The sequence below is a fragment of the Triturus cristatus genome, chromosome 7 (genome assembly GCF_964204655.1).
Source record: "Triturus cristatus chromosome 7, aTriCri1.1, whole genome shotgun sequence".
Taxonomy (NCBI): Eukaryota; Metazoa; Chordata; class Amphibia; order Caudata; family Salamandridae; genus Triturus; species Triturus cristatus.
In genome coordinates this window covers 1,183,232,888-1,183,253,853 of record NC_140590.1, presented here as the reverse complement: position 1 = coordinate 1,183,253,853, position 20,966 = coordinate 1,183,232,888, and the positions used below count along the sequence as shown (strand labels likewise).

General features: G+C 53.9%; 1 protein-coding gene across 5 annotated transcripts in view; it reads right to left on the bottom strand.

Moving 5' to 3' along the window:
* LOC146811408 (uncharacterized) overlaps window positions 1-20,966 on the bottom strand; it is an 880,866-nt gene that overhangs the window by 637,898 nt on the left and 222,002 nt on the right. For all 5 annotated transcript variants that reach the window (XM_085618520.1, XM_085618519.1, XM_085618522.1 and 2 more), the window contains exon 4: window positions 11,448-11,621. In XM_085618520.1, coding sequence (XP_085474646.1) covers window positions 11,448-11,621 — 174 coding nt within the window. The remainder of the gene's footprint in view (window positions 1-11,447; window positions 11,622-20,966) is intronic.

Here is a 20,966-nt window from a genome sequence, read left to right as displayed (position 1 = left end):
GGCTGACAGGGGATGGCAAGGGGCTATAGATAGGCCCAATGACCAGGTCACAGCTCAGCTCTTTTTAAAGCACTACAGCGCTGCGCCTGCCTTCTCACCAAAGAGTCGAAAGCCATCATAGTGCATGGCCAAGGAGAGCGAGCGAACGAGCGAGCCAGGAATAGCGAGCGAGCGAACGAGCGAGCCAGGGATAGCGAGCGAGCGAACGAGCGAGCCAGGGATAGCGAGCGAGCGAACTAGCGAGCCAGGGATAGCGAGCGAACGAGCGAGCCAGGGATAGCGAGCGAGCGAACAAGCGAGCCAGGGATAGCGAGCGAGCGAACAAGCGAGCCAGGGATAGCGAGCGAACAAGCGAGCCAGGGATAGCGAGCGAGCGAACAAGCGAGCCAGGGATAGCGAGCGAGCGAGCCAGGGAGAGCGAGCGAGCGAGCCAGCCAGGGAGAGCGAGCGAGCGAGCCAGGGAGAGCGAGCGAGCGAACAAGCGAGCCAGGGAGAGCGAGCGAGCGAACAAGCGAGCCAGGGAGAGCGAGCGAGCGAACAAGCGAGCCAGGGAGAGCGAGCGAGCGAACAAGCGAGCCAGGGATAGCGAGCGAGCGAACAAGCGAGCCAGGGATAGCGAGCGAGCGAACAAGCGAGCCAGGGATAGCGAGCGAGCGAACAAGCGAGCCAGGGATAGCGAGCGAGCGAACAAGCGAGCCAGGGATAGCGAGCGAGCGAACAAGCGAGCCAGGGATAGCGAACGAGCGAGCGAGCGAGCGAGCCAGGGAGAGCGAGCGAGCGAGCCAGGGAGAGCGAGCGAGCGAGCCAGGGAGAGCGAGCGAGCGAGCCAGGGAGAGCGAGCGAGCGAGCCAGGGAGAGCGAGCGAGCGAGCCAGGGAGAGCGAGCGAGCGAGCCAGGGAGAGCGAGCGAGCGAGCCAGGGAGAGCGAGCGAGCGAGCCAGGGAGAGCGAGCGAGCGAGCCAGGGAGAGCGAGCGAGCGAGCCAGGGAGAGCGAGCGAGCGAGCCAGGGAGAGCGAGCGAGCGAGCCAGGGAGAGCGAGCGAGCGAGCGAGCCAGGGAGAGCGAGCGAGCGAGCGAGCCAGGGAGAGCGAGCGAGCGAGCGAGCCAGGGAGAGCGAGCGAGCGAGCGAGCCAGGGAGAGCGAGCGAGCGAGCGAGCCAGGGAGAGCGAGCGAGCGAGCGAGCCAGGGAGAGCGAGCGAGCGAGCGAGCCAGGGAGAGCGAGCGAGCGAGCGAGCCAGGGAGAGCGAGCGAGCGAGCCAGGGAGAGCGAGCGAGCGAGCCAGGGAGAGCGAGCGAGCGAGCCAGGGAGAGCGAGCGAGCGAGCCAGGGAGAGCGAGCGAGCGAGCCAGGGAGAGCGAGCGAGCCAGGGAGAGCGAGCGAGCGAGCCAGGGAGAGCGAGCGAGCCAGGGAGAGCGAGCGAGCCAGGGAGAGCGAGCGAGCGAGCGAGCCAGGGAGAGCGAGCGAGCGAGCGAGCCAGGGAGAGCGAGCGAGCGAGCGAGCCAGGGAGAGCGAGCGAGCCAGGGAGAGCGAGCGAGCCAGGGAGAGCGAGCGAACCAGGGAGAGCGAGCGAACGAGCGAGCCAGGGAGAGCGAGCGAACGAGCGAGCCAGGGAGAGCGAGCGAACGAGCGAGCCAGGGAGAGCGAGCGAACGAGCGAGCCAGGGAGAGCGAGCGAACGAGCGAGCCAGGGAGAGCGAGCGAACGAGCGAGCCAGGGAGAGCGAGCGAACGAGCGAGCCAGGGAGAGCGAGCGAACGAGCGAGCCAGGGAGAGCGAGCGAACGAGCGAGCCAGGGAGAGCGAGCGAACGAGCGAGCCAGGGAGAGCGAGCGAACGAGCGAGTCAGGGAGAGCGAGCGAGCGAGCCAGGGGGGGAGCGAGCGAGCGAGCCAGAAGGGGGGAGCGAGCGAGCGAGCCAGGGGGGGAGCGAGCGAGCGAGCCAGGGGGGAGCGGAGCGAGCGAGCCAGGGGGGGAGGGGAGCGAGCGAGCCAGGGGGGGGAGCGAGCGAGCCAGGGGGGGGAGCGAGCGAGCCAGGGGGGGGGAGCGAGCGAGCCAGGGGGGGGGAGCGAGCGAGACTGGGGGGGGGAGCGAGCGAGACTGGGGGGGGGGAGCGAGCGAGCCAGGGGGGGGGGAGCGAGCGAGCCAGGGGGGGGGGAGCGAGCGAGCCAGGGGGGGGGAGCGAGCGAGCCAGGGGGGGGGAGCGAGCGAACGAACGAACGAACGAGCCAGCCGGGGGGGGGGGGGGGGGGAGCGAGCGAACGAGCCGGGGGGGGGGGGGGGGGGGAGCGAACGAGCCAGCCGGGGGGGGGGGAGCGAGCGAGCGAGCCAGCCAGGGGGGGGGGGGAGCGAGCGAACGAGCCAGCCGGGGGGGGGGGGGGCGGGGGAGCGAGCGAACGAGCCAGCCAGGGGGGGGGAGCGGGGGAGCGAGCGAACGAGCCAGCCAGGGGGGGGGGGGGGAGCGGGGGAGCGAGCGAACGAGCCAGCCAGGGGGGGGGGGAGCGAGCGAACGAGCCAGCCAGGGGGGGGGGGAGCGGGGGAACGAGCGAACGAGCCAGCCAGGGGGGGGGGGGAGCGGGGGAACGAGCCAGCCAGGGGGGGGGGGGGGGGAGAGCGGGGGAACGAACCAGCCAGCCAGGGGGGGAGCGAGCGGGGGAACGAGCCAGCCAGCCAGGGGGGGAGCGAGCGGGGGAACGAGCCAGCCAGCCAGGGGGGGAGCGAGCGGGCGAACGAGCCAGCCAGCCAGGGGGGGAGCGAGCGGGCGAACGAGCCAGCCAGCCAGGGGGGGAGCGAGCGGGCGAACGAGCCAGCCAGCCAGGGGGGGAGCGAGCGGGCGAACGAGCCAGCCAGCCAGGGGGGGAGCGAGCGGGCGAACGAGCCAGCCAGCCAGGGGGGGAGCGAGCGGGCGAACGAGCCAGCCAGCCAGCCAGCCAGCCGGGGAGCGAGCGGGCGAACTAGCCAGCCAGCCAGCCAGCCGGGGAGCGAGCGAGCGAACGAGCCAGCCAGCCAGCCAGCCGGGGAGCGAGCGAGCGAACGAGCCAGCCAGCCAGCGGGGGGGGGGGGAGCGAGCCAGCCAGCCAGCCAGCGGGGGGGGGGGGAGCGAGCCAGCCAGCCAGCCAGCCAGGGGGGGGGGGAGCGAGCCAGCCAGCCAGGGGGGGGGGAGCGAGCCAGCCAGCCAGGGGGGGGAGCGAGCCAGCCAGCCAGGGGGGGGAGCGAGCCAGCCAGCCAGGGGGGGGGGAGCGAGCCAGCCAGCCAGGGGGGGGGGAGCGAGCCAGCCAGCCAGGGGGGGGGGAGCGAGCCAGCCAGCCAGGGGGGGGAGCGAGCCAGCCAGCCAGGGGGGGGGAGCGAGCCAGCCAGCCAGGGGGGGGGAGCGAGCCAGCCAGCCAGGGGGGGGGGAGCGAGCCAGCCAGCCAGGGGGGGGGGAGCGAGCCAGCCAGCCAGGGGGGGGGGAGCGAGCCAGCCAGCCAGGGGGGGGAGCGAGCCAGCCAGCCAGGGGGGGGGAGCGAGCCAGCCAGCCAGGGGGGGGGAGCGAGCCAGCCAGCCAGGGGGGGGGAGCGAGCCAGCCAGCCAGGGGGGGGGAGCGAGCCAGCCAGCCAGGGGGGGGGAGCGAGCCAGCCAGCCAGGGGGGGGGAGCGAGCCAGCCAGCCAGGGGGGGGGAGCGAGCCAGCCAGCCAGGGGGGGGAGCGAGCCAGCCAGCCAGGGGGGGGAGCGAGCCAGCCAGCCAGGGGGGGGAGCGAGCCAGCCAGCCAGGGGGGGGAGCGAGCCAGCCAGCCAGGGGGGGGAGCGAGCCAGCCAGCCAGGGGGGGGGGAGCGAGCCAGCCAGCCAGGGGGGGGGGGAGCGAGCCAGCCAGCCAGGGGGGGGGGGGAGCGAGCCAGCCAGCCAGGGGGGGGGGGGAGCGAGCCAGCCAGCCAGGGGGGGGGGGGAGCGAGCCAGCCAGCCAGGGGGGGGGGGGAGCGAGCCAGCCAGCCAGGGGGGGGGAGCGAGCCAGCCAGCCAGCCAGGGGGGGGGGGAGCGAGCCAGCCAGCCCGGGGGGGGGGAGCGAGCCAGCCAGCCGGGGGGGGAGCGAGCCAGCCAGCCGGGGGGGGAGCGAGCCAGCCAGCCAGCCGGGGGGGGGGGGGGAGCGAGCCAGCCAGCGGGGGGGGGGGGAGCGAGCCAGCCAGGGGGGGGGGGGGAGCGAGCCAGCCAGGGGGGGGGGGGAGCGAGCCAGCCAGGGGGGGGGGGGGAGCGAGCCAGCCAGGGGGGGGGGGGAGCAAGCGAGCCAGCCAGGGGGGGGGGGGAGCAAGCAAGCCAGCCAGGGGGGGAGCAAGCGAGCCAGCCAGGGGGGGAGCAAGCGAGCCAGCCAGGGGGGGAGCGAGCCAGCCAGCCAGGGGGGGAGCGAGCGAGCCAGCCAGGGGGGGAGCGAGCGAGCCAGCCAGGGGGGGAGCGAGCGAGCCAGCCAGGGGGGGAGCGAGCGAGCCAGCCAGGGGGGGAGCGAGCGAGCGAGCCAGCCAGGGGGGGAGCGAGCGAGCGAGCCAGGGGGGGAGCGAGCGAGCGAACGAGCCAGCCAGGGGGGGAGGGAGGGGGAGAGCGAGCCAGCCAGGGAGGGAGGGAGGGGGAGAGCGAGCCAGCCAGGGAGGGAGGGAGGGAGTGGGAGAGCGAGCCAGCCAGGGAGGGAGGGGGAGAGCGAGCCAGCCAGGGAGGGGGCGGGGGGGGGGGGGGTGAGAGCAAGCGAGCCAGGGGGGGGGAGAGCAAGCGAGCCAGGGAGGGGGGGGGGGGGGGAGAGCAAGCGAGCCAGGGAGGGGGGGAGAGCAAGCGAGCCAGGGAGGGGGGGAGAGCAAGCGAGCCAGGGAGGGGGGGAGAGCAAGCGAGCCAGGGAGGGGGGGGGGGGGGAGCGAGCCAGGGAGGGGGGGGGAGCGAGCGAGCCAGGGAGGGAGGGGGGGGGAGCGAGCGAGCCAGGGAGGGAGGGCAAGCGAGCCAGGGAGGGAGGGAGGGAGAGCGAGCCAGGGAGGGAGAGGGAGGGAGGGAGAGCGAGCCAGGGAGGGAGGGAGGGAGAGCGAGTGAGGGAGGGAGGGAGAGCGAGGGAGGGAGGGGAGGGAGAGTGAGGGAGGGCATCAGTGAGAGTGAGTCAGCCATTAATGCAAAGCATTTGCAGTTAGGGTGAGTACTCTAAAGCTCAACTTTCATTGTGACAATGGGTCGACTATAAAACCGGTACATGTTTGCAGAGTAACGATTTGTGGCTATTCCTAATGCTCTGAGGATACTACATTATTATATGCAAATAAATACATGCAGAACAAATAAAAAACAATTATAGTTCAGACTAGAATCTGCATGTTCTGAAAACCTGCGACTTCCCATCTTTCAAAAGAGCACAAGCAGCAGCTGTTTTAAAGCACTGGTGCTCGTCATTGCTAATCTATATTAATCAATTTCATTGTAAAGTAATTCAATTAAGATACAGAGACAGCACATCGGGTAAGGATTACAATGCACCTGAGAAAACTCGTTAAACTCTTATCAAGCCCAGAAGTGGTGCGTGCATGCGCGCAGGCTCCACTTTTTCAAGCACTGCACTCGTGCTTGTGGCACGCTACTGCAAGGTGGATGCCGCCACAAGCACGAGTGGAGTGCTTGAAAAAGAGAAGAATGATGGCTAAAGGCCCTCTTATGCAGAGCATGCGCGCTGCGTAGGCGAGACCTAAAAAGGAGGAATCACTGACCTGCTTTGTCCCACTAGGATGCTTACTGCTCCTGCAGGGAAGGTGCTACTGATGTTACCATGTTCTATGTGTTCCATGAAGGAGGGAAGCTTGCACTTCTGCCCATGCTTTACCTGTTCCATGTGAAATGGAAGACTGCAGTTTCCATGCACAGCAATATTTGTTTGTGTGAGGATTGCTGTGTTGTACTTCTGTGAAGATGGGAAGCCTGTCAATAGATGTATATGGTTTATCTGTTCTGTGAAAGAGTGAAACCTCCACTGTGCCTGTTTGTGAGTAACACAGCCCTGCTGATGTTCTGTACCAATTCCTTGAGAGATGGAAGCTTTCAATTGTGTTTCAGAAGCATTAATCACACCAACTGTTTGGGTACCTGCATGTAGATGCCATGGGGTTCATCAGGCTCTGGGTTTAATCAGGATTGGGAGCATCCAGTTGATGTGCCCAACCTGCAGACACTGGCCATTTGTGTGTATTCTGAGAATATGGAAAGATCAGGAGTTTGGAATTAAACAGTTTGCCTAAAACCCTCTATTTGTTTACCTGACATAGCAATTCTACTTTTCTAATTCTATTCTTGACATGTTTTCATCATTTAGTTGCTGCTTTACGTCTATATATTTCAAAGGTGAAAATTCTGGATTGTGACGATTATCTGGCTTAGAATGAAAATACTGAGTACACCAATGGTCACAGTGCAGTCCTCTTAAAATTTCTGGGATGGTTAATGTACCTGCACCACAGGAAGCATTTAATTTCAGACTTCACAATTGTACGCCAATTAAACAGATCCTTGTTTAAGCTTTGCCATCACTTTCGTGCTTCCTTTTGGGTCCACCTAAATACCCCAACTTCTGCTGCGCCAGTCGTGGAGGTGTTGACTCTGGCTACATGACTCTTGCCTTGGTTCCACGCAGCCTTTCTCATTCCATTCTTTCAAGTGATCGCGTTGTGGAGGCCTGACAAGCCAGTGAGTGAGGAGAAAAATCCTGGGACAATCAATCCGCTACAATCCACCCAAATGGTTAAGTGTTTACTAGATCAGTAGCGCACCCAGCTCAAGCCACCATAACACATCGGCATAAGAGTGCACCATCGAGAAATCCTGCCACAATCACACGTACAATATGTAGGAAGCTGGCTCTGTATATACTATACCAAAGTGAAGTATAGTGTGCAGAGTCCAGTGGAACCCCAAAGGTAAACAATATAAAGTTAGATAGCACCTCACTCTCTATTTGTGGTAGTGTGGTCGAGCAGTAAGGCAGTATCAAGAATTTGTTGTAAACACAGTCAGCAAATTAATTCACACACTCAGACTGAACTTCATACCAATTGTTTTTGTATGAAAATTTTCTTTTAAGCTATTTTATTTTCTAGAACCAAGCAAGCTGGCACAGGTAAGCAATGAATACTTTACAGTAGTAATGTAATTTGTAAACAGTTTGAATTGGAATTGTATATGCACTTTGTTTTGACTAACAGTACGGTTTCAGAGAAATGTAATACTTTGTAAATACAGTACATAGACTTAAATGGGGTTTTCAGTAAAATTACAGATAAGTTACTTTTTGGATTACTTTTCTTACACAGTAGTATACCTAGATACTACTTTGGGAAATTTCCTGTAAACAGGTAAATAAAATACTTTTTGTTAGTTAGTGCAATGTTAAAGAATTTCTTTAGGTTTTCAAACTTCACACTTAGAAACTTTTCCAGGAAAAACAGTCAATGAGGTAACTATTTGGTAGTGGGAGTTGAGGTTCTGGGGGTAGACTCAGGGGTCCCCCAGGGTCAAGGATGCACTCTAGTTACACCCTCAGCGGCACTAGGGCGGCCGGGTGCAGAGGCCCAGTGTTATCCAATAGGGGACAGGGGGCCTCTGGTTGGTGGCTGCTGACTTTGGCTCAGGGCAAATGAGGAGACAAAGTAGCACCAAAGGTGCACCCTCAGCGGCACTAGGGCGGCCGGGCGCATGGTGCAGTTTCGACATCGGGCGCCCTGTTTGCAACGGGGAACCTCCGGTTTGCAAAGGCAATGCAGGCTTGGGGACTGACGTCTTCTGGGTGCGACCACCACTTCGAGAGGGAAGTTGGTACGTTAGGGGTTGGTTAGGCACCATCGGCTTGCCCACCCAAGGCCGTGGGGCATCGGGTGCAAGGGTGCCTTTTGGGGTCGGATCTTCTTACCAGCTCATGGTCGAGGGACCTTCTAGATTTAGGCTGCAAGCGTCGGCTGGAGGCTTAAGGTAGGTAAGGGTAAGGGGTCGCCGGATCTCAGGTCAGGATCACTGGGGTGACCTCCTCGTGGTGTTTGCCCACTCTAGCTCAGGCCGTGGATGGCAGGTGCAGAGTGGGGCGGATTTGACGGGTCCTGTGTGAGCCAGAGGTTGCAGATGAACAAATCCTGTGTTCACGGGAAACAAAGTCTGTTGAAGGCAGGTCATCCGGGGTTTTTGAGATTGCTGGCTGCAGGACACACCGGGATTTTGTAGGAGCATTTTCGAGGTGGAGATAGGCCGGTAGGGCTGGGGCCAAGTCAGTGGGTGTCTTCCTCTTAGCTGCTGCACGGCTGTTCGGTCCTTCTCCTTGTAGTTTCTTCTGGTCTGCCTTCTTGGTTCAGTGCTGCCCTCTAAATACTGTATTTAGAGTGTGTTTCAGGGGTCAAGAGGTCATTACCCAATGGGCTACTGACCTTGGGGTGACTACACCCATGGTGTGCTCACCCCACGTGGGGGAGTGAGCACAATCCCTAATCCCGATTGGGGAGTGCCTGCCATCTGCAAGAAAGCGGGCACTGAAGAGTGGGCTCCACCTCGTCTCACCCACCTGAGAGGTGGAGTTGGTAGTGGTGGCACACCTTCTGGGCTGGCTAGTTTTTCCCGCCTGTCTTCCCACCGAAAAAGAGGGGAGATAGGAAGGGGGCCGGATCCGGATAGCAGGAGAGGCTGGGGGGCGCATTACAAAGGCTACCAGGCTTTGAAGCTCCCCTGCCACAGATGGCTCTTCCTGGCCTGGGGGAAGGTGTGAACACCTCGTGGTGGCAGGCTGGTGTGTACCAGTTAGGGAACCCACCAGAGGCTGGTTGTTTTTCAGGGGGCACGTCTAAGATGCCCTCTGTGTGCATTTTTCATTAAATCCCACACTGGCATCAGCGTGGGTTTAATGTGCTGAGAAGTTTGATACCAAACTTCCGTTTTCAGTGTAGCCATTATGGTGCTGTGGAGCTCATAATGACAAGTTCCCAGCACTGTATACTCTTAATGGAAGCACTGCACTTAAAATGTCTAAAAATGGACTTCGGCTCATGCACCTGTACCCTCACCAATGCCATAGGACACCCAGCTAGAGGGGTGACTGATCTATGCCAGGGCACTGTGTTGTAGGCATGGCACACAAGGATGTGTGTCATGTCAACTCTTCACTTAGTTCTGCACCAAAATACGCAGACTGCAAAGGCAGTGTGTGTGGGTAAGGGTACAGGGCATCTAAGGGGAGCACATTAAGTACTGCAGCCCTTAGAGGTCTTCCCTGGTCACAGTGCTCTGGGTTCCTGTGGTACCATTTACCAGGTGCTGACCTGTGGCCAGAGATGCCAATAAGGTTCATTTTGGGGGGAAAACACAGGCCCTGGGAACCGGATTGGCAGGGACCCAGGGCACATCAAGTGAAAGTGCATCAGTAGTCTAGCAAAAAGTGGGGATGTTACTGCAACAGAAACCCACTTTCCTACACAATACAGCTCAAAGCTATACATTTGTCCGTTTGCTCTCAGTGGTACATTCTTTCAGGCTATACTGATGAATGATATTCAAACATTGCCATTGTAAAAAACGTAGATTAAACCTAGCACAGACACTTCGAATGGCATTAAAGTCTTATAATTAGTAAAGGTAGCTCAAAACTGAACTTTAAGCTGGGCAATTCTACACCTTTGTAGACAAAAAAAGGACATGAAATGTCCTTCTGCACAAGGATCCGAGCACAATCTTCATGTCTAACTTTATGACACCATTTCTACATATTATATTAGAAGGGAGAAAGAAAAAGGGATCACTGGTTCTTTGATGTATGGATCAACAGCTGACGAGCGGCAACTACCGCGAAACACGTGTCCAGGGATGGCTAACGCTACTCTGACTTGCACGCACCACTGAGCATAGGCGTACCCGCCGACGCTGACTACAGGGACCACAATTCTTCGGGGTAACACGCTAGTGGGTGGAGCAGTGTGCGACCAACTTGGTGAGAGATAGTTTACAAGGGGTTTATGGTCCAGATAGTTTCAAACTTTTCATTCCTGGAGATTTAGGTGTTGTCTGTCAATACACACGGATAGGTATTTTTGCAACATTCTCTACAATTTTGCAGCTTTCTCCTAGCCTGCTCTTCCAGGTTCCGCTCTTCTTCCAAGCATGATCTGCTGCGGGGTCTGGGTTGCTAAAAGGCCTCATCTCACTGCTTAAGCTATGCCTGGCCTGCTGGTGTTTAGTATTGGCTTATGCTAGCCTGCTCCCCTTGGCCTCTCTGCCCTGTATTGCTGTTAGGAGGGACTGGACAACAAAGTCCAAAATATCCACGTACGACAAGATGGTGTTTTCAGCTTCAAAGGCTTGATTTTTTTGGTGTGACCACACTGATGGAAGACTTACGTTTCTGCATCTTAAGCAGTAGCCTGGGTCCCACATCTGTGGACTCCTTAGAGAGCTTTAGTGCATGGGGTGCTGTACGCTTAGGGACATATCTATGCTCTTAAACCTTCTGTGAAAGATCTTAAGGCTGGGGTCTGTGTCCCCCTGAGCTTACTTGGTACCATTGAAGAGACCCACCTCTCCCATCAACGGAGCACATTTTTCTAGCTGTCAACCCTGCAACGTCTGTGGTAGTCAAAAGTGCTAGAAGAATCTCCTCTCTGTGCACTAGAACTTTCAGCTGAAATAGCAAGAATGGAAAACAAAACTACCAACTTATGTATTTTTGGAAGGCAAAAAAGACAGACTGTTTGCGTCATTTAAGGCCAACTTTGTGGCGGTTTAGGCAGAATAGAGTTTTTTTCATGCCTTAAAATGGCTTTGAGGAACCCATGGATCCCATGTAAGCCAGATGATATCCAGATGATATTCTCCAACTAAGTCGAAGCCATCCTCTACAGAAACCCTAAAAGCCTCTCTCCGGCATCGATCTGGATGAACTCTTAAGCTCTTTAAATATTTCTTTGAGGTGTTAGATGATCTATGATGAAAATCCAGAGCTCTAAAGATGCATCTTTGTACCAAACAGTAGCAAAAGGAAATTTTCTAAAATGGTGAGCACTCACAGGGGCATTGTGCAATTACAGACATCATACAAGGACTCCGCCGAGGTAGACCACTACTCAACCAAGAAAACCTTGACAAAACATGTCCAGACAACCACTACATGGGAGAATTGTGCAAAGCATGTGAATCGAAGACATTTCACAGTACAAAGGATTATCTCTGTATAGTATTCAGTTAAAGACTGAGGACTGCGAAATTGAGAAAATGTTAAACTAAAAAAGGCAGTATTAATTAGTAATGAGTCAAATACATTAGATAGTGTTGAATTACCAGAAATTCAGCAAGATCACAGCAGCAAAATAAAAAGGGTGAAAAACAGGAGTCCCTGCAACACCCCCACAAAATGGTCCCATGAATGCTCACCCCCATCATGGTGTAATCTGAATGGTTTGAGGTAGCGAGACTTTCAAAAACTTCAGCCACAGAAAGCAATTTACCTGTACTGCTTCTGCTGGTCCTGCTGCTTAGCTGATGCAGCTGCAGTCACAGCTGCGCGGCGGTTTGGGTCAAAAGAGCTTCCGTCCACATAACTCTCACTGATGCCAAAGGCTGCCCGAAGCTTCTCGTTTTTCTTCTCATTGGCCTCTGCCAGCTGGTGGGTCTCTGAGACACTGAGAAAGAAAGATTACAGTTAAATCTTAAGAGCATTCATTAAGAATGAAAGCAGGTGTGGTACTAGCAAAAGTGAAACCAGTGTTCTAGTTGAATGAAAGGTGATCAAGTAACATCTCTCACTTGTTACACTTGGTAACATGTCAGTAGTGATTGGGTGTAAGAAGCAAGGTAGAGCTAGTGGGGCTGGTTAAAAAAATTACTTGCAAAAGTAAACAAAACCTGAGGGTTTGGCAAGAAAGGTGTTTCCTCTCCAAGGGCAACATAGAAACCATATGGGAGACTACGTAATTTGGACTAAGTGAAGAACAGTAACTAAAATAAATACATTTAGCAATTTATAATTCAGCTGTGCTTTGAAGGAGTGGCAATTTAAATTAAAGTCACAAGCATACAGGTTGAAAACTAGGCTGGGTTTAGTATCCATTCAGAAATATTGGAGAATAATGAGATCTCTCAGACTGGCACATTTAAAATTACACTACCTTTACCACATGACTCAAATGCTGAGTCTTTAAATGGAACTATAGAGGCTATAACTTAGATAACAGTCGAAGTGAATGTTCCATGAAGACTTTGCTTCTGGGATGAAAAGACTTGAGTTGCAGGTAGTTTGAGCAACTTGAAGTGATTAGTATGCGTCTTTTACTGACGGTTTGTTTTTTCCACTCACATTTCTTTCCATCACCTTAAGGGTTGCTTTAAGATTACATTTTAAAGTATCGGGCCCACCTCAAAATAGGCAAACATAACAGACTATCCCCAAACTGACAGAGTCAAACTTCAGAACAGTAGTAGTCCTACATGATTTAAATGGGATTGAACATTTATGGAACAGGAAATTCCATTCTGCTTACATAACAGCGGCTTGAAGTCACTGAATCAAAAAAGTGAGTGCTACCCTGTAAATATCTGCACACCTACATCTATTTGCACCTTCAATACAGGATGAAAGGCATTCATAAAGACGGTGTAAGAAGCTGGCTCTGTATATACCATACCAAAGTAAGGCATGAAGTGCACATAGGCCGGTGGATCCCTAGAGACTTAAGTAGATAATCCCTTATGCTCTTTGTGATCGTGTGGAAGAGTAGTTAGGAGTATCCGAGGGTGATGTTAAGCATATGTTGTAGGCACACAGTCAAGAAGTGAGACACACAATGACTAACTCCAAGTCCAATATATGTATAAAACATTACTTTGTTAATTTTATTTTCGAACAAAGATGAACACAGTCATAGGTTAGTACCAGTTTAAAATTAGCAATACATTCATGTACAGTAGTATCGTGTTGCAAATAGCAAATGGAATACTTTACAGTAGTAATAGAAATACTATGCGGTGTCAAACAGTAGCAATAACCTAGAAATGTAGAAAAAAGATAGTTTAAACAGCGAGAAACAATGCAGTACTATGAAACGAAAACAGTTATTATGCAGATTACCAGGTAAGTACATGACTTACTACCCCAGTCCTTGAGGGTTTGGACCAACACAGACATCAAGGTTGCACCACCAGCACCAAAGGGGCGGCCGGGTGCAGGGTGCAAAGACAGCGTAGGGTGCACAATGCAAGTGAATTGGGGGAGGGGAAACTGTTTCACAAAGAGGCTGCAGGCTTGGACAAGGAGACTAGACAAAGGTGACAAATGGCTGAGCAGGCAAGTTGAAATGTCTGTGGACCCCGGGGCACCACCGGCAGAGCTCTCCCAGGTTGGGGGCCTGAGGATGCAGGGGTACCTTTAGATGTTGGGAAATCTTCACCGCAGGCAGTCATGGTCAGTGGGACCCTTCATGGTGAGACTGCAGGGGTCTTTGTAGAGTCCAGGGAAGGTCAGCCACAGAGTAGGTCTTCAATGGACCGGTAGGTCACTCAAGCCGTGGGTGTCGGGTGCAGAGTGGGCAGGACGTGCAGTTTCAAAAGGCAAGGGAGTCCTTGGTGTGGTTTCTTCGTGGACAGGGCAACTGTCCTCTGGAGTGCTGGGCCTTTGGGGGAAGGGAGGCAGTCCTACCAGGGTTCTGGAGGCCACTGGACCTGCAGGACGAGTGGCTTTCTGGAGCAGGGTTCTTCTAGGTTAGCGGACTGGCCGGTAGGACTGCGGCCAGATCAGTGGCCTGGAGACAACACTGCTACACAGCTCTTCAGTCTTTTACGTCGCCAGGAATCTGAGGATGAAGGTTCAGGAATGCCTCTAAATACCCCATTCAGGGGCGTTACAGGTACTGGCAGGTATTAGCCAGTGACTACACCCTTTGTATGTCCCCTGCCTTTGGAGAGGGGGCATACCCTAATCCTATTGGTTGAAATCCTTCCATCTGATATCCAGGCTTTTCTAAGGAGGGGGTCACTACAGCTGAGGAAACCTTACGGGTGGATGAGAGGGGACAGCTGTCCTGCTTACTAATTTTCCCTCCGACCTTGCCGTCAAAAGTGGGGCTTGGTCAGGGAGGGCAAGCATCTCTACTAGAAAGAGAAGCCCTGGCTAGCATAGCAATTGGCAGGAAGCCTTTGAGGCTCGCCGGCCTGAATGGTGGCGCTGCTTGGGGGTAAGTTAGAAGCACCTCCACCCGGAGCAGGCTTTGTTTGACCCACAAGAGCACAGGGCTACCACCTCAGGGGGTCAGAAAAATGTCTGACAGTAGCTACCTGGTGTAGGAAGGTGGATATCTGACTATGGTTACCCCCAACTTTTTGCCTAGTGTCTAGCTGGTTTTTCGACTTAGTTGGCCTGAGATCCTGCCATTCAGGGTCTCAGGCTGTCTGCTCTCTTTAAAATGGACTCCATGTACCCTAGGTACATTCCCAATTGGTAAGGATCACCTTATTGGACCCTGTACAGTGTACCCTAGGCCTCCCAGGGGCTGCAGCATGTATTATGCCACCCCTGGTCTGGCCTTCCAATCAGACACAACTGGCTGATCACTCAGCTGGGGCAAGGTCGTGTAATCACCCCTTGCTTAGATATAGTATACCTATATCTACCCTTAAAATAGACAAATGTGTACCTATCAGCCACTTCTATGGCAGGCCTTAACAATCCTGGAGGCAGAGTGCTTGGTAACATGTGAGATGGTGCTCTAGCATGAGCTGAGCCTGTCTGCAGCCTTCGGAACCATGTCCTTATAGCTGTTCTATGATATAGCCTACCATATACTCTTAAAGTGCCTTATAATCTTAGACGGTTATGGTAACTATGGTTTGGCTTTATCAAAACATGTCGTGTAAGGTGTCTAACACTTTGGAATAATACCCCCATACCATTTCTGGTGATGAGGATATTATTCCTCACTTCTAGAGGGAGAGACATGTTAAAATCCTACTTTGCTGTGTAACTCGAACCAAAGCCTCAGAATTACAAAATGGATGCTGCTGCCACAGACACAAGTCTGACCTCCTGCTGCTGGGAGTGATCCCGGCAAGGGGGGCTTGGACAATAGGTTTCCTGCTTGGGGAGGTGCTAGCACCTCCCCAGACAGACTTTAGTGTATTGGGGCAGGGAGGGCTGAAAGGAATGAGACATGCCTGGGGCACACAAGGTGTCCCATGCATAGTCCAGTTCAAACCGGTGCTGGGGCACACCAGCCCCAGTCCTGGCGCAAAACTGGACAAAGGGAAGGGGGTGTAACCACCCCCTCCCAGGTCCCACCCATAAGGCGTGACCTAGCAGGCAACCCAGCCCCCCAGATTAGTATAAGAGTGGTAGCTGGGCCCCAGGAGATTAGATTATCCTGAACCTGCAACTTGAACAGAAACTCTGGACCTTCAACGAAAGGAGAAGACTGAAGAATCTCCCTTGTGGCCAAGGAGTGGCTACCCTGTGCAAACAGGCACCATCAAGAGACTACCCTTTGCTTTGCTGAAGTTTAACGAGGGACCGACTGCAGAGCCCGACCAGCGCCTTGACTTCCAGACTTCTCTGACCCTGATCCACATCCGAGCTGAGATCCGTGGAGGCGACGAGAGACGTGGGACCGGCTACCTGGGAAAAGTGGCTAGTACCTTCCAGAGCAGCTTCTGAGGCACCCTCGAAGCACCCCAAGCACCATCTGCACCGAAGATCAGCCCCCACACTCCACGAGTCCTGCGTGGGGCCCTTCTGCATTTTCCTGCTTGCCGCGTCTGTCCGGTTGCTTGCCCGCTGGCTAGTGGCCTTTGTGACGACGCATCCAGAAATCTTCACTGCTGGTTTGGCTCCTCCAGACTGGCTCCCGCTTCCTTGCAAAAGAGAAGCACCCCAGACCTTCCTGGTCTGCACCAGAAGCAAGTCCTCCGTTCTTCGTGGGTTCCGCTTGCCAAGGCTTGGTGAGTCCTAGTTCGACTTCGACGCCGCCGACAGCAAGAGCCTTTGAGGGACAGCTCGCCTCCTGGTCCTGGTCGTCCTAGACGTCTCCTGGTCCCCGTGGCTGCAGCGACAAGCTTCACCTTCACCTGCAATCTTCACGACATCACCTGGTTCCTTCCTGGTTCCACGTGGTCACTGGCTAGTGACCTTGACTCTGTCCCTTCTGCTTGCAGGTCTCCTTTCTTCTTGATCCCAGCCTTGGGATCCACCGGACACTCTTCACTGACTGCCTGTCAGCAACTTTCCTTCAGGCATCCATAGAAGTCCACGACAAAACCCGACGCAAGTTCACACCTATGCACCCGCAGCCCGTGGGCTAGGTAACTTGGGTACTTCGGTGCTCACAAGGGTAGTGACTATCCTAGGGTCTAGTTTCCGAGTCTCGACTCTCTAGCTGCTTCAGAAGTGTCCTTAAACTGTTAATTGCTAACAACTACTATTTCTATCAACTTTTACGCATTACGCGTGAGTGTTTCCACTCTGCACCTGAATCCCGTGGGCCTCCCACTTCCTAACTGTTGCTAGTGTAGTGTAGCCCCAGCGATTCCCTAGGCCTATCCTATTTCCGTGACAGTGGTCCTTATACCACTTATTTAGTATATGGTTTGCGTGGCCCCTAGGGCCTAACTGTATTACTTACCTGTGTGACTTAATGTATGCTTAAATAAGACTGTGTTGTACTTACCTCTAATCTCATAAAGAGTGCTGAGGGTTTGACTAGAATAAATACACTTTATTTTATATATATATATATATATCTGTTGTGCTGTCCTTTCATTTGGTATTCAAGGGATTATATATGGTATCACAGCTGGCTTCACATGCCATTCAGAGTTTAGCCTAAGACTGCTCTTGTCCATGCTACCACTAGGATAGCTGGTCTATAAGGTTGACTTTACAACCAATCACCATAAGGGTTGTTTGGACTGATATAAGGTGTACACTAGAACTAGCGACATCATACATCAGGCCAACTTCTCACACCGAGGACCTGAAAAAGCACTGGCACAGGATCTGGATGGTAGGGACCCTGTGCACTACGATCAAAACGACATCATTTTCCAGGCAAAAATTGTGGGGAAGGGGCTAACCATGTCAAAAAAGGCTCTATTTTTTGCGTTATATAGCATTATCTGAGCACTTTAATTTGGCAGCAGTTGTATTACAGATTGACACGTTCATTTTGTTAGACATGGGACGATTAAGTGATTTGCCCAGAATCACAGAATGTTAAGCATCCCTGCCGAGACTCTAAACCAGTTCCACAGCTTCAAGGTTGACCTCTCTAGCTGTTGGGCCAGATCCTCTCCCACAGAGGCTCTTTCTCACCGTTGGAAAAAGCTGAAATCCAATCCAAAGCTGTGGAACTGCATGTCAGATACTTTTCCGGCATCCCCTATGAAGCACTGGAGGAAAACATTTTCAAGAGTTTGTCAAACTTTCTGTGGTACCCAAATAACCACACAAGTAGAATTCTAAAACCCCCCAGGAACTCAGACGAGCGCACCTAGAGACTTTCAGGTTGTGAGAGACAAAACAGCAAAGTCCAATTCAGGTCCAGTTGCCGGGCAGCAGGGTTCAAACTGCTGCTGTCAGGCTACACGTTTTCATGTCACTGTAATGGATGGCACAATAAGTGCAGCAGTCTGCAAGTCCTGGCCTGGTTACCATGTGACTTTGAGCATCTGGGACTCCCACGAGCAGTGGCACTGCTCAAAGCAAGTAACTGACCCCTGGCATCAGCCAAGAACCACGAACCCTGCACCCGCCAAGCCTGTGCTGGAGTGGACCAAGACCACAAGAACATTCCCCCCCGGCGACTGTGACCCCAAATCCGGCACCCAAGGACCTGCCTCTACGCTCCAGACGCCTGTAGCCTCAGAACCAGGGACACCACCCCACTCCCCCACCCCACCCGAGGGTAAGATTTCCCGACACCAAAAGGCACTCCCTGCACCTGGCACCCTGCAGCCCCCTGTGCCCAACTCCTGGGTACCCATCTATCCTCCAACTACCCAACTAGCCTCTCGAAGTGGTGGTCGCACCTGAAGAATCTTCGTCCCCGAGCTTGCAGCCTTTGTTCGTTCTTGAGCTTCTCCACTGCAATTCGACTGCTCAAAAGCACCCAGCAGCCAGAGTGCCCCTGGCTGTGCAACCTCTACTCCAACCTTCTTCCCCATTTGCCCTGAGCAAGCGAGGAGGAGCCCAGTCCCAACAGCCGCGTGGCCTGCTAGCCAGCAGCCACCAACCAAGGGAACCCCTGACTTCCATAGGATAACATTAGGCCTAACTCAGTCTGCACCCAGATGCCCCTGTGCCGCTGAGGGTGTAACAACTGTACTTACCTGGCCCTGGGAGACCAGAGTCTATGCCCAGAACCTTAACTCCGCCAGTCGAATACTTACCCAATAGCCGATAACTCACTTTTCTTCCATAGGGTAACATTGACTGGTTTCACTTGAAATTTCTTTGAAGTGTGGTGTTTCTAAACTTTAAAATATTTATCTAAAATCAACCGAGTAACGAAAACGGAAATACTCACCTGCTATTAGGAGAGATCCCAGTGCTGGATCTTGGTGCCCAGCACTGACCCTGAAAAGTATATACAAACCATTGGCCTAGAGTTCAGTTCTTGAGTGTGTGAGACCATTTGCTGACAGTGTGTACAACAAATGCTTTACACTGTCCTCTTGATACTGCCTTACTGCTCGACCAAGCTACCACTTTAGAGAGTAAGGTTATATCTAACTTTAACCTCTGCCAGACCTCTGGGGACTGTGGACTCTGTACACCCTGAACCTATTTGGGAACAGTATATACAGAGCCACTTTCGCAGAGTACCATTGGACAAGATTTGCTGTGCCGCTACATGGAAGAGTTCAGATACTTTCACGCTGCATTAATGTCTGGATATGGCAACTTACAGCCGAAGTTAAGTAACTTGTGCATCTGAAAGAAACACGTTAGTTATAGATGCCTTACCTTAGAATAGATAACCCAGCAATACCAAGCCCGGTGGTGTGTCTGCGAACCAAGATCACACCAGAAAGTCCTGGAGAAAAGAACGGCCAAATAAGTCGTCTATCCGGACTTGGCTGTGCAGGCAGTAGTGTTTTGTGAACGTGTGCAGCGATGTCCACATGGCCGCCTGACCGATGTCATTGAGAGGCACTCCTCTTCCCAAGGCAGTAGTGGACTCTGTCGTCCTGGTGGAGTGAGCGCGTAGACCGACTGGAGGCGCCTTCTTAGCCAGAGAGTAACAAGCCTTAATACACAACACGACCAATTGAGAAATGGTGAGTTTGTGTACGTCCCGACCCTTTCTTTGCACCCACGTAGCCAACAAAAAGCTGATCATCCACCCGGAACTGTATTGTGCGATCCAGATAGGAGAGCGCTAGCTTTGGGTCCAGACGGTGGAGCCTCTCGTCCGCTTTTGAAGGATGCGGAGGCGCAAAGTAATATTCTGACCGATGTGGAAGGCAGTCACCACCTTAGTAAGAAAGGATGGACGTGTCCTGAGAACCACCTTGTCCGGATGAACAGACAAGAAAGGAGGTTTGGAAGAAAGAACCTGGAGCTCACTCACCCTTCTAGCAGAAGTGATGGCTACCAGGAAAGCAGTTAAGAGATGTAAAGGACAGTTCAAGAGCGGCTCAAAGGGAGAGCACATTAAATAAGTCAGCACAAGATTCATGTCCCACTGAGGCATAAAGAATGGAATTGGAGGAACAAGATGCGTTAAGACTCAAGAAACGGTTAACTATCGGGGACTTGAAAAGAGAAGGATGATCTGTCAGCTGAAGGAAGGCAGAGATGGCAGAAAGATAGCCCTTGATAGTGCCCAGAGCAGAGCCCTGCTGAACTAAAGAGAGAAGAAACAAGACAACTGCAGAAAGGGGGGCAGAAAGGGGATCCACAGCCTTTGCTGTGCACCATACCACAAATTTGTTCCACCTGCAGGCGTATATCTTTTCTGGAGGGACGCTTGGCTGCCAAGATTACGTCACGAACTTCCTTAAAGTCATAAGCACTAGAATATTCCCGCCCATGAGCGGGACCCCGGAAAAACAATCATATGTGATAAACATATATGCATCTCCACATATATATATATACACACACACACACACACACACACACATATATAATAAAGTAAATGCAGCCTTTCATAACCAGAGCTGAATGATGCTGTAAGGACTCGCCTGTATATTATAAATAATACATGTAATATAAACAATACATCACAAAAAACAGGGAAGGAACAGCAGCAAAGCAGGTTTGAAAACTGTTTTAATGCTTAGCATTTAGCCCAAAACCTCAGATAGGACTGCAAGAATTGACAGCTCACAGGCTGCATTGTAGAAAACCACGGCCTAAAAAAAGGATAGAAAGCTAACTCTTAGCAACATAGAAAAACTGGACATGCCTTTAAGGCAGTCATGACCCCTAGCTTCCCATCATGCCTCAGGGGTGACAGTTAGGTCAGTTGTTCTTTGCGGTGACACAAAGCCATAACACAAAGAGTTGACAATTTCCTTAAAAATAAGGATCCTTTGCACAGGGAGGCGGGAGGGTTGCTTATGACTGATGAGGAAACCCCTGGAAGAGAACGAATACTTTCTTACCTGTCAGTGTAGTTTTGCAGCTTGAAGATCTTTCTGGATTCACTATGCTGTGCATAATTCTGCGGTCTGGTGGTTGGGTCCAGATTCGTAGTCCTTTTGTCTTTTTTTTTGTAGCCCAGGTGTGCGTCGACGTCCCACCATCTGGTGTACTTCTCGTGACGTCGGCATGCTTCCTGCGGAAGTCCCACCTTGGGGCGCCATCTTCGGGTTCTTTTTTCCCCTTTTTTGTTTTTTTTCTCTTTTTGAACTCTAGGCGTTTAGTATTTTCCTTTTTCAATGTATCCACTTTCAGTATTCCTTTGTTCTTTTACTCTGTCCTTTCACCTTCCTCTCCTGCCTCATCTTTCTGGCGGAGGTGGGTGGGTTCGCTAGTG